Source organism: Chaetura pelagica, unplaced genomic scaffold (assembly GCF_000747805.2).
Source record: "Chaetura pelagica isolate M959 unplaced genomic scaffold, ChaPel_1.0 scaffold299, whole genome shotgun sequence".
Classification (NCBI taxonomy): Eukaryota; Metazoa; Chordata; class Aves; order Apodiformes; family Apodidae; genus Chaetura; species Chaetura pelagica.
Genome location: NW_009954507.1, coordinates 1,439,912 through 1,453,667, shown reverse-complemented (window position 1 = coordinate 1,453,667; position 13,756 = coordinate 1,439,912). Strand labels below are relative to the sequence as shown.

Sequence of the window (13,756 nt, the reverse complement as noted above, 5' to 3'; positions counted from 1 at the left end):
GGAAAGAGAGGGTGCAGCTTTTTAGAAAGCCTTGGTGCTGTATTCACTTGTAAGGAATGGTCTGTGCTGGCACTAAGTAGTACTTTTAGCTTATCATTCTGCCTTGTTTACTGACAATACTTGGACGTGGAATATAAAGCTATTTTATGCTAGAATCTGAGGTTCAAATGGCCCTTTTCTGATGCATAGGCAGGACTCTGTGTGCCATGCTCTTGCATAAATTACCATAGTATTATGGTAGCTTTCTTTAGGAGTATGCAGCCATAGCTTGCTCCAAACTTCCCAGTTTCCCCTTGTCTGTTCTTATCCCCGGAGCTGATACTTGGGCTCCACAAAGCACAAGCCATCCTGATTTGGTAGTGTGAAATCTTTGCTTTCAATTGACTTTAAAAGCAAGCTCCTTATTCTTTTGCAGGTGGGCAGAGCCCAGAAAGCATGAAACAGTGTAAGCCAGCAGCTTGGGATGAAAACAAGAAGCAGCCAGGCTCCAGTACTGGAGTGACAAGTTGTGGAAGGGCTTTTTTTTTTGAGTGGCCTGGCCTTTCACCAGCATGTTACATTTTATGTCATACAGGTCTACCATCCTTTACATACCATGTCTTGAGGCTCATCCTGTGCATAGTGATGAGGGAGAAGGTGGCAATTAATTAGTAACGTTTGGTGAGGGTGGGACAGAATTCTGTTGCCAGAGCTTGGCACAACTTGCTCAGTCCATCTCCGGCTGCTCCATCACCTGCAGGTCTTGTGTGGCAGGAGGGAAAGAAAGGGAGGGAAGGCTCCTTCTGCCTGAACTGAGGGAAGCTTTAAGAAACCAGAAGACAAATTGCTTCTCATTAAAGCCTGCGTGATTTATGGCATGTCATTTGCATGCCAAAACTTTCCTAAACAAAGCTAATTAGGGAGCTGAAAGAGCCTTTCCTCCAGAAACAAGCCTTTCTGCTCTAACCGTTAAATCGCTACAGTCAGATGTGATCGTTTATTACCACATTAAGAACCTCTTCTTGACACCCGTATCTCCATGCCATCCATAGAAGTGTCTGTTTCAAAAGATCCACCAACAGTCTTGTTATGTAGCAGGCGACTATGGGAGAAAAGTGTGGAGAATGGAGTGTTTTTCCCAGCCACACATCGCTGTCTGTTCCGCCACTACTGGTGGATGCCACCAGCCTTCTACAGTGCCAGGAAAGAGCCTTTCAAGAGGCAGTTTGTTTTAAATGTATGGTGCCAATCTAGCAAGGCCTGTAAACATGTGTGGCTCAAACATTACTTAGTCAAAAAGAAGACACATTGCGCATTTGTGTTCATCTTCTGACTGGTGATTTCTTCAGGACCATTCAGTGGGGCCATTCACTCATTTACTCAGCGTGCAGGACTGACTGAGTCCTCTGCTCATCCAGACACTGCAATAAGGTGTTTGACCCGAAGGAGGATAAGTTATGGCTAGTATGAGTTTGGTGTTGCTGCAGCTGGATTGCTGTCAGACCGAAGCAAGTCTGGCTGAAACTAGCTTGACTGTTTCTTCAGCACACATGGAGTCCTCTGGCTTCAGTGCAGACATGCTTCTATAATGCCTGTTTGTGGGAGATTGCACAGGTGAAGCTGCAGACATTTAATAAGTGGCCTTTGGTACTGGGTACACAGAATTCCTCCAAGCTGAACTCATCGTTCAGCTGGCATCGCAGCTGCCAGGAGAGCTAGTGGGGAGATAGAAGGGACTCACACAAACCAGAGAGAAAAAGATTGAGTATTTCTTGACTGAATCACTAAAAGCCACCATTTTCTTAGATGACAGGAAGCTGTTAAATAGGGGGGTTTTGTTACGGATCTTTCCAGTCAACTTCTATTGCTGTCCTGAAAAAGCAAGCCAGCCTTGGTTTGCATTTGCTCACCTGTGACAGCAGGCAAGCCTTGGGAAGTTCTCCAGAAACTGGCCTGCCAAGAGCCTGCAGGCATATGACGACTAGCTTGTCAGGTAGAGGAGCCAAAGCCAACATGAATCTAAATGATAAGGACCTATTAACTCCCACAGAAACATGAGCAAACACCTACCAAAGGCAAAATGAAACATGTACTCGCTGTATCACTGAATTTATAGAAAACCATGAGCCCAACAGCCTCCTGTTTTTTAAGACACTGTGAGTAGCTCTGAGGGCAGGATATTTTGTAGAAAACATAATTCAGTTTGCCAGATTGCTGTTGTGCTCCCAATCCGTTCATTTATGAGTCACCTGATAGTTCCTCCTGATATTCTTCAGTTGTTTTAGTACTTGCCAAACTAAGCTGCTTGTTGGCTGCCTAAAACATCCACCCAAATATAGCTTTGCTCATCTAAAATTGCCAGAGAGGGAAACCAGAACATCTGAGTTCCTTGATCAGCACTGCCCAATATTTTATGTCAGCCTTCTATGCCTGCCCAGCAGCTTCCCAGGACACACAGGGATTAGGATTTTAGATCTCTGAAAAGACAAAGGAGTAGTTGCTTTCCCAAGAATCTGTGTCTAGAGGTAACCTGTCAGTCCTCTGTCAAGCGTATCAGCCCAGTATCTCCCAATGGCTCTGCTCAAGTATATGACTTATTTAGTGCTGGTATCAGGGGATTATCTCTAAAAATAATAAATCGGACCCATTTTCACATATTAAATGTCAATCTTCTGTGTCAAGAGCTTCAGTCTCAAACCTCTTCTTTCTTTTCAAATAAGACTGATGTAGGAAATCTTTGGTGATTCTTTTGCAAGCAGTTTCTTTCTCCTTCCTCTGAAGAGACACAAATGAGCTTCAGCAATTGGAAGGTGACAAGATACTGCCCTTGACTGAGTTTTATTATAGGAAGGACTGTTTTAATGCCCAGAGAAATATATTTTCAGACCTCTAGAGTGTTCCTGCATCAGGAGGCTAGAGTGAGAAATATCTGTCACCCACAGAAAGTCCAAAATGCATGAGGCAACACTGGAAGCACACAGCTTCAGAACAGTATTACTTCAGACTCCAGACTTGTCATTTCTGTGTGCTTTCTGTTTAGAAACCAAAACTAAGGGGTGTTTTTACTTTGTGGGGAGTTTAATCACATCTAGAGACATTCTTTTTTTAAAGGAGATTTTTTTTTTAAGGTTTGTCTGACGCACACACTTCCCCACTCAAATTATTTCAGCTGCAGTGGAAAATCCTACTAACCAAGTGCTATTATTTTATAAATTGTGGTAGAAGGCATTAAGTTCTGCATACAGAAATCCCAATTCCAAGTGTAGGTGCTCACACAGCAGGTTTTCATGCACGGTGCGTGCTTCTTGCTTGGCCCACAGGGAAGAGGTTCAGCAGTCTGATCTCTCTTCATCTGCACAAAGTCAGGGGTAGTTTAGGCTGCTTTGAAAATTATGTGTGTTACCTCATGTAATTAGGGCATGAAGGCAGTGCAGTGTAGATGCAGTTGAGGTTGCTTTAGGCATGCAAACTTGGCTTGTGGTAGCAGTCTTACTAGAACAGCCTGGAATTTGGCATGGGAGGAAGAAGCCAAATGTTACTCTGGTTAAATATTGAGCCCATTTTGACCTCTTCGCTACAGCAGAACAGCTCCTACTAAGCAACAGGCACAATAAATCAAAAGCTACCTTTGATACACCAAACTTCACTGTAGCCCTAGCTGCTGCAACGCACAAAAATTGATCTTACCTGACTTGAACTGAAATTAGTCATCCAGTCAAATTATCTCAATAACCCAGAGACCAAGAGAAAGACCTGCAAACAGCATTGCACTTCCCTGTATTTACACATTCATCTTGAGATGGAATAGGTGGAGAGCTGCTCGGATGTGCTTATTTTTTCCAAGTCATCAGGAAGGGAAGATAGAGGTCTTATTGGGCACCTCATTTGAAGCTTGGCATGAATCTTCCTGCAACCTTAGCATGCACCTGGAAGTCAGCATGAGGTAGTTGGCTTGCTGCAAGTTCACTTTCTCGTTGCAAGTGACTTCCTTGCATTGACAAATCTTAATATTAAATTCTGAAACTTTCTGCTTGGGCAGACATATGCCTGAAATCAATAGCAGATTTGTATCTCTAGTCATGAATGTAGCAACTAGGATTTCTGGTAACACCAGTGTTGTGTATTTATTGTATGCATTTTTCTTTCAGACTGTTTGTCTTACACGGCGCTAGAAGTTCTATCAAAAAGGTGTTATGGGAAGCAGAGATGCAAAGTAATTGTCACTAGCCGGGATTTTGGAAGTCCATGCCTACCTGGAGTGACAAAATACCTTAATGTCAGCTATGCATGTGGTAAGAGCAAATGCAGCATCATTTTCAAGCCTTCATTCTGCTTGCAAAGCAAAACAATGCCAAGTGGTATACACACATGTATGGAGACAAAAATACACATGCCCACAGAGGCTTCATGAATTTCCCCTTCATTTTAAGTTTGTAACATAGCCATGTAGGAGCAACCAAAATGTGTGAAGAGTCCCGTGGGCAGAGCTGCATCTAATGTAAACTCTGGCATTAAGGTTTTATTTCCTATACAAATGCCATTCACAATAAAATACAAAGTATGTGTTTTAATATATTGAGAAATGCTGTCAAAATAAGAGTGTGTTCTACAGAAATTATCTGCAACAGAGCTAGGAAAGATTACCTGGCATTACCTGCCATCAGTGCAGGTAAAGCAGTCCAGCATAAATGAAGCACTGTGTGCAAGCCCAGTCCTGAAATCTGATTCACATGAGCACACCTACAGCCTTCAGCCTTGCAGAGAGATTTCCTTTCTCATGGGCAAAGTCTCACCAAAATAAAGGTTTGAGGTTATACATCCCTTGAAGGACTGAAGCCTGCTCCAGCTCATTTCTCAGGCAAGAGGGAACAGTTTTCCATATTCTTTACTGTAGACAAATATATTTCCCTCAGGAGGAGAAAGCAGAATTCCCCACAACTCTTTTTTTCTCAAAAGCAAAGGTTGTGGGACAGCAATAAAGGTGAGAGAAAAAGTGGTTTCAGATCTTTACTTTACTGCCTTCATTTGGTATTGCACATTTTTAGGAATGGCTGCTCATTTCTTAAGCTTCCAACAGATTTCCTCCACTTTTTGCTGCTGGTTAGCTGTGTGAGGGTCAGGGGGGATTGTCTCTGGCTTGCCTCTGCTTCAGCCAAAGGATGTGAAAAACCTTTTTCACCAAGTTACCACTCTGCTTACGGTGCACTGCTCAGAAAGCTGCCAGCCCTGCTTCTTTCTGGCTCTTTCAGGTCTGTGGGGAGTCACAGCAGTTGCTCCACGGGGACATATCATAGAGTCCTTTTGCTGCATCTCTAGTGAGTGGTGGTCAAAGGGCACAGGTTATCTGAGATGTGCTTTTGAGAGCACCAGTGTAGGATTGATTACCAGATCACCCTGCACCTGAAGATCAGAGGAAAACGAGCCCCTTCTGCTTCCCTGCTGACATGAGAAAATTTCTTTTTCAGTCTCCCCGTGTGTTAGGGGTCAGGTGAGAGGCATTGCAGAAATTCAGCTTTATAGTGTTGAAGAGGGCTGGAGATCTGCCTTTTGCACTGATGCTTCGTATTGTGCTGTTGCCTTCATGCTGTAGTAACTTTATGAATGAGTTAGTGGAATTCTCTTTAAGTAGAGTAAGGACAATTATATCAGATTGCTCTTTTTTTGCACATCTGTGTACTAGAAAACCAATGTGTATTCGCTTGCAGGGAGGTTACATGTTCTGTTACTTAGTGGAGTGGTTTTGTGAAAACATGTGGGTAATAAATAGCATTCTTGTGTGTTGCTGGCACAATTTGAAAGCTTTTTCTTCTGCCAAATCCAACTGAGGTGTGCAATCTGAAGCATTAGCCAATGATTTGCACATCTAATTATTTTACAGATCATCTAGTGAACATGGAAAGAGTTTGGGCATATTCCAGAATGACATTTTACATTCTTTCCCCTCACTAGAAGATCTCTGCTAACCTGATGCTTCCCAAACTAAGGCAAATAGCCCTTCTCCTGAAGTGACAGGAGCACAACAGAGAAGACCATGTTCTCTGAGGGCTGTGCCAGACTTGAAAGTATTTCCATTGTGGTCAGGGATGTGAAAAAAAAGCACAATCCCCATCTCAGCAGTCAGCAATTGTTTAGGACGAGTGTGTCTGGCTACCTTTTTATTTTTGCAGTTTATTCCTGATAGTAAAAACTTAGCAGGAGCCAGGAGGTGCTGGCTTCTTGTGGTCTCAGTGCCCCCTGTGACCTGTTCAGCATCACCTCATGTCTGCAGGAGGTGACTTCTTCTGGCTCTTGTTGAGGCTGCACTTGTGGAGCCTCTCTCAGGAAACACAGATCCCGATGTCCCGTGCTGTACCTGCACTCCCTGGATGCCATTCCAAATCCCCTGAGAGAGCCTTTGGCAGCTTGCAGGAGGTGACTAACTCCAACCCTAATTGACAAAAGTAGTGCTGGCACAAGATGCAGTGTAGATGTGATTATCTTGATAAAAATTCCTCATGTTAGCACCAGTCGTTCTGTTCAGCGACCTGATGCAGCCTATCCTAGTTAAAGTCTTTGTGTCTGAAATGAAGCCACAACAAAAAACTAAGCTGTCAGGAGCTGGTTTTGTCTGTGCCATCTTGAATTACAGATCTTCCTACAATACATATTTGGATGGTGTATGAAATAGCCATTCAAACCTGATGGGAAGACATGGGGAAAGGATTCGGTCCTGCAGCAAGCAAAGCCCTGGGACGTTTCCCCTGGGAGGGGAACAGGAGGAGCATCAGCACAGAAGGAGCTTCTGCTTGGGCACCAGGCCATACCACAGGAGCTTCTGGTCATACAAAGGCACAGGGGACAGTGCGACCTCCCAGAATGTTGGTCATAACACGTGCACATTGTTCATAACAGCCAGGCTTGCAAATTCAGAGGGCAGTCTGAAAACTAACCAACCTGCTCACTGTCTGCCTCATGCACCAGAAAAAAACACTCTGCCACTGGAAAACAGCTCAGAATTACGATGAGGTACAAGCCAAAATAGAAATGAGCTCATTCTCCCCTATCTCTGTTGGCCTTCTATTGCAAACAGGAGCTAAGAGTCCCGAAAAAATTCCTTCAGCAGTATGACTTTGAGCCCACACACAAAGAAAAGTTCTGCTCAGAAAGTACTGCTATTTTTAGTTGTTTTTCAAATGAAAACTATCCTAAGCCCCAAACTCCAGTCTCCTCTGCTCCATTTAACTTTCCTTAAAACTATTTGCTGGCAAATGTTTCTATGTGGAATAGAGGTGAGCTTCATACCTGAAATTTCTTCCCTTTTTTCCCTCCCTTCACATCAGTCTGAAAATCAATCAATCTGCCTTCACATAGTGCAGCGAACAGGTGCCAAGATCTAGGTATCTGAAGGGCCCATTCATCTAACAGAGAGTATGTGAGCTCTCAATGTCTGCATGATGCACCTGCTTTTAGCTCTTTTGAGACTAGCATGAAAAACTGTCTAGGGAAAAAAATATTGAAATGAGAAGGATGCAGCCCTCTTCTAGGCAGCTCATCTCTTCCCATCCTGGGCACCTTCCCCTTCAGCAACCTCTCAGAGGCTTTGCAGAGGGTGTCACACAAGATTATTAACATTTATCAGAGAATTCATCCTCATTGGAAAACAGTATCTAGATGCAATTTAGCATCTGACTGTAGCCTAGTCTTGAATTTGTAGGCCAGTTTTGTTTCCTGTCTGCTGCTTGGCACACTCCTTGTGGGGTGGGAAACGGGGGCAGAAAACAAGGGGGCAGAAAACAAGAGGGCAGGTCCTCATGCTGTGTGCAGCTTCACTGATGTTCCTGGAGCTCCATGTGGGCTGGTATGTGAACCCAGTCAGGGGTCCAGAGATGCTCTTACTAGTACGTAGCAAGAAATGGCTGTGTTATCTGTCCCTTTTGTTGTTTCAGTGATGTTTAGGTGAAAATTATTTGCTCTCTTACCAGTGCATCACATCCCTCAGACTTGCTCTGCCTGCAGCACTTGCCCTTTTCTCCCTTCCCTGCCCACCCCAACTTCCTTTATGTCTTCTTCCCAGTTACTTTATTTCCCTCCCCACCTCCTTTTCCTCCTGCCCAGAGCTATCCCTGTGAGCATCCTGCTCTTTAGAGCTATCCCATGCCACAGCATCCCAGTGCCCTGCCTACTAGTATTCCAGATCTGTGAGGTGTGGTGGAGGGAAGAGGACAAGTCACTGAGCACAGCCCTTCTCCTGGGGCTCCTGTGTATGCAGGGTCCTGCATTTGCCAGCTGTTGGGGTTAGAGTGTTCCTAGGGTGATGAAAGTCAAGGCAATGCAGTGGCAGCACCCCTGGATGGGCTGGTATGGTGGGATTAGGCAGCACACCTCTGCTGGGGCTGCATCATGCACCAGCTCTGCAAATTCTCCTGTCCTCTGCATGTGAGGGAGCATCTCTTGGCCACCAAGGAAGCTCAGGCTGGCTGCAGCACCAGGGTCAGGCTTGCACACAAGCAGGGCTGGCACTTGCCTGCCCTGACTCTGGACACAGCCACCCACTCTGATCTCTGAGCAGTGGAGCCACCTGCTCTGATCCCTTCAAAACCACCATAAGAAACCACATTAGTAAATCTGGGGCTAGCAGTGGGATTGGTCATTAATGGGGATCCGATTTCTAAAACTAACAGTACACAATTTATCTGTTGTCTTTTCAGTTCCTAAGTTTATCCTCACAGCTGTCAACCCCCTCGTCACAGATAGCAAGGCTTCCGTTAAACAGAACGATGGTACGTACCATTAAAGAAGTGTGGTTTGCTGCTCTCCTTTGACTGAAACAGGGCATATTCGAGCTGCAGAGCTTGGTCTGAGGGAACTGGAACAAGGTCATGGAAACCCTGCTTGAACAGTGGAGGCAGCATGATGGGCCGGGAGCAGGGCAGGATTCATGCAAGGATGGTTCCGCTGTCACAGCACGGCTGTGAAGGAAACAGCCTTACCAGACCTACTCATACAGCTGGGGAGGGACTTTTTACAAGGGCTTGTAGCAAGAGGAGAAGGGGAAATGGGTTAAAACTGGTAGAGGGGAGATTTAGGTTAGATGATATGAGCAAATTCTTTGGTGTGAAGCTAGCGAGACACTGGCCCAGGTTGCCCAGGGAAGCTGTGGCTGCCCCATCCCTGGCAGTGTTCAAGGCCAGGTTGGATGGGGCTCTGAGCAACCTGGTCTAGTGGGAGGTGTCCCTGCCCATGCAGGGGGGTTGGAACTAGAACCAACTCAAATCATTCTATGATTCTGTGATAACCAATGTGCTGTCTTCTAACTTTGACTGAACCATGGGAAGAGTAAAAGTGAAAATGCAGTTGTTTCAGGGTGAAGGGATTTTTAACAGTTATGCCAACATCTGCTCTTCTTAAAGGCAAATCAAATTAACAATGTGGCTAATGTATATTCACTGTCATCAGTAACAGGAGTGTACTGCAGTGATTAGACTGAGAAGCCCATTTGAGAGTTGTGAAGCTTAGTGGAATTAAATTATTTCAGAAAGCTTAATGGGAATAGGCAAGGGGTTACACTTGGCACTAGATTATTTTAAATAATTGTGCTGTTTTCTAGATATTTAATACTTTTAATGCTTTGTTATTTATGCTTTATTTCAGTTTTATCAAACACTGTTTGCTCTAATATACAGCACAGTACTGGCCTGCCTGTGTTTTAGACAGGCTTGGTTGTTCAGAAGTTATTGGGTGAGCATCAGTTCAGTAGCTTCATCATCTGTGATATGACTGAATTTGCTTTCTTTCCTCATGTCCCAGGTGTCAAACCTGATCCAAAGGAATCAAGACTTCCAAAGAAAGATGACATTTTCGTTAGTGACTCCTTGGCTACATTTGCATACATCAGAGGTAGGAAAATGAAGCTGAGAATGTTTGGTTCATCAGATTGTGACATTTCAGGAAAAGGGAGGACCGCCTCAGAAAGTCACAACTGGTAATCCCATGTTTATAGTAACAGTATTATTACAATATAATCACCATCTTGTGGTTGGGACAATCGCAGCATAATTGATATTTATAGAATATTTTCCATCTTGAAGGATCCAAACTCTTTCAGAGACTGAAGCCAAGATATTTTTTTTAAATGAATATTTTCAATGGGGAGTGTTGGTTGTTTGGTATTTTTGAAAACCTGGTCCTGATCTGGGAGCAGCACTGGAGACATCCATTTTTGGAAATGTTGGTTTGCATACATTGGATCATCAAGGAACAGTAAAAAAACCCCAAACAAACACCAACCCAAACCCAGCCATTTCTGGTAGGGGACGTGGCGGGTTTTGTGACTTAGCAACACTAAGGCAAATAAATTCATCATCACCAGCTCTGTAACACCCTAGGAGAAGTCCTGAATTTTGGAAGCAAGCAAAGGCTGCTGTTGAGAAGCAGTTCTGGAGCCAAGAGTGCTGCTCTTCTGGAGAATGGCAAGAACCATGCAGCTGTCAAGCATCATTCCACGGCCTGTGCAAGGGCCTCCCCAGCCAGCATGAAGGGCAGCCACAGGCTGCCAGCACAGCAAGGTGGACTGTGCCTGCCACAGCACCCAGCTGCCCCCAGAAGCTCTCTCCACACCCCCAGACCCCACCACCCTTGTGTCTGTCCAGTAACCCTGAGCAGCCAGGGCTGGGCTTGGTTTTACAGTCCCTTGAGAAAGGCTGTTTTCATGTCTGTCTCTCTTGTTACTATACTGAGAAGTGATCTCAGATTCTGTCAAGGAAGAAAAATGCTCCCTACCCTGCCTGGCCTGGATGCTGCCATGGTTTTGTGGAGCCATAGCTGCTCTTCCCATGCCCCCTCTTCAGGAGAGTAAGGCCTGTTTTGGCAGGGTGGCTGGAAAAAAACAACAAGGGTATGCTTCAAGGGTAGCTGGTTGAGAATGCTAGCAAGCTGCTAATAAAAGGATGGGATAATGTTGTTACTTCATAATGTTATTAAGAAGCAGGGATTTTTTTGCACAGTAATTTGAAGAGGCAGAGATGGCAAGTGTGCAGACTGCATGTGCAGGGGGGGTTGGAACGGGTCAAAAAAACCTCTCTTCAGCCCCCTGCCCCCCAGGCACACCCCACCACCGTGGCTACATCCTGTGGGCTGCTTCAGATATGGCAGCTGCTTGTTTTTGCAGCTTGGCTTTGGCAGAGTTGGTCAAGTGTTTAAGCAGTGGCTTTCTGATTTCAGATCACCTTGAAAGAGCTGCTCTTCTGTTTATGTCCAGCGTTTGTGTGGGATTAGTCTTCATGCTGTGTGCTTTGGTGTTCCGCGTGCCCTGCTCCAGGGACTTGCAGAAATTGCACAGAGAGAAGGATCACTTGGTGCCACAAAGTGATGAAGCATACAAGAGCAGTGAAAATGAGGAGGAGGAGGATTCCTCTGATTCGGATGCCCAGGATGAGGTATCAGGACTTTACAGACCTTCTTACTCAGGTTACAGTTCCACAGAGGCAGCAGAACTGGCTGAAAGGATAGAGCGCAGGGAGCAGATCATACAAGAAATTTGGATGAACAGTGGTTTGGATATGACACCTCCTAGAAATATGAATACATTTTATATTAATGAACAATAAATGGCTTATTTTGGATGATGCCCTAGCCCTTTTTTTTAAAAAAAGAAATGTACCTTCTGTGAAGGAACATTTGTATCAGTGCATATAATTATTTGTAAAGTAAGAAAAAAATATATTCAATAAAAGAGTTTCAAACCCTTGACTGTCCATAAATCATTCTGTGAAAAACACTTTAACAAGCTTTCATAGTTTTAAGTTATGTTGTGGATTAATTTTCACTGTAATATGGGATTGATTGCCATATGTATGTTAAGGAATATTAAAAAAAGGACAAAAACATTTAAGGAGCATATAATGGAAAAACACCTATAGTAGGACATGATGCTTTGTAACCACTTAGTGTGTTGTGGCTCATAAATTACAAAAGAAAGTTCTCTACTGAAGAGAAAGCAAAATGAAACCCAGCTTTTCTGCTGTTTCCTTCACGTAACCTTTCCCTAATAAATCCCATTTCTGCAGTAACAGTGATACAAATTACAAGGGAGCTAAATTCTGCTCACTTAAATCCAGCTGATGCAATTACTTAAGAGAATGACAGTAAAGAAGGGTCCCTTCCCTGGGCTTGAAGATCTGGAAACTCAGCTGGAAAGTGGTATTTCTATGAAATTTCACGTGTATTTCACAGTTTGAGAATTTGTTTCCTTGGTAGCAGCCCTCTTGGTGTTAACATAATGGCACATGAAGCCAGGCAGACTTCAGCATGCAGAGATTTCACAATCCCTCTCAGAGTCTAGAGCTTCTCTTGTAAAGCACATAGCCAGCAGATAAGGCTTGCCCTGGGGAGCAAAGCACTGCTGAAGAATCAACATCAAGGCAAAAATCAACCTGCATGCAAGACATTCAGTGTCCTGTTGTTAAGGAAAAGTTCACCATTTGACCATCAGAAGGTGTCTGCCAGAGATGTCATTCTGCTGCTACCCTTGCTGGCAAACTTGTGAAGCACAAGCTCAAAAACAGCTGCTTTCATAAAAGACTCTTGAAGCTGGTATGTACTACGAAAACTTGCTACCCAGGTGAAACACTGTACTAATTTTTCTGATATTAAATCATGGTTTAGAGTCAGCACTTGACTGAAGGTTAAATTCTCAAGCTTTTTAAAATAAATTTATTATCTTCACTTGAAAATTGTTTAGACTAGTCAGGTTTGGTTTCAGTCAGACAGAAAATTAAATCAGAAATGTATCTAAGTTGAAAACACAACCTTCCTGTCTTTAAATAAAATGTCTCCGATATTTTAACTGCAGTCCATAGGGAATGTAATGAACAAAAGGAGGAAAAATGTCACTTCCTATTGCTAATACTTCATGAGTTCATTGTGCTTTCCCACTCAGACGTTGTGTGTCTAAGTAGACTGAAGTGGTATGAAACCCTCAGAAAGAAAAAAAGGTGACATGACTTGTCTTTTCCTTCTGATACAAAGTTGGATTAAGCATGGGAAAACTTTAAAGGGAGGAAGAGGGCTTGCTCAGATGACTAAGGCACAATCCCGTGCTCAACTGGAAAAATCTCAGCAGTGATTAGCATCCTATCAGCGGAAGGAAGAGAGGCTGAAGAGAGGGACGGAGAGCTGAGGTCACCCATGGCACTGGGAAACTGCATGAAAGGCACAGCACAGCCCAGGAGCCTGGCTGCACGCCCACTAGGACTCAGCTTCCCCTTTTCCAGTCTAAAGTCACCACAGCCTGTGCCACTGCACGTTATTGATCAATAGCTTTTGGTCCAGAAACACTCTATACCTTTGTCCTCAGAGTGGAAGAAGGCAGGTTGTCACGATCCGTGACCTATTATATCTCCTTATTGGAGTGTATTAACTTATCAGGATTTGCTGAGAGATCCACACGTGGGTATCGCCTCACACAGAGACTACAGGAACTTATGTCCTGACTTTTTTGAGTGAATAACTCGCTCAGTGCTTACTAAATTTCTAACAACAGCAAGGTTTATTGTGGGGAAAACAAAGCAATTTGGGGCAGGAGGTTCAAAAGGAGTGATTACAACACATTAAACATATATGGGTACACCTTAGTTACACATCTTATCCACGTGAGGGAAGCAGAGGGGAGGGATTTGCCCGAATGGCTGGATTATATTTTCCCCTATAAGCTGGGGTAGCCGGAATTGTCTCACCACGGCAGTGCAGGTTCGATGAGCTGGTAGCAAAGAGGCTGCGGGCACTCCAAGCGCAGGTCGCC

The 13,756-nt window shown here is 44.2% G+C and overlaps 1 protein-coding gene across 1 annotated transcript in view; it reads left to right on the top strand.

Moving 5' to 3' along the window:
* EVA1C (eva-1 homolog C (C. elegans)) overlaps positions 1–11,564 on the top strand; it is a 25,139-nt gene extending 13,575 nt beyond the window's left edge. The window contains exons 5-8 of the mRNA XM_010004689.1: positions 4,128–4,271; positions 8,667–8,738; positions 9,766–9,855; positions 11,179–11,564. Of these exons, the coding sequence (XP_010002991.1) occupies positions 4,128–4,271; positions 8,667–8,738; positions 9,766–9,855; positions 11,179–11,564 (692 nt within the window). The remainder of the gene's footprint in view (positions 1–4,127; positions 4,272–8,666; positions 8,739–9,765; positions 9,856–11,178) is intronic.
* The last annotated feature ends 2,192 nt before the right edge of the window (positions 11,565–13,756 follow it).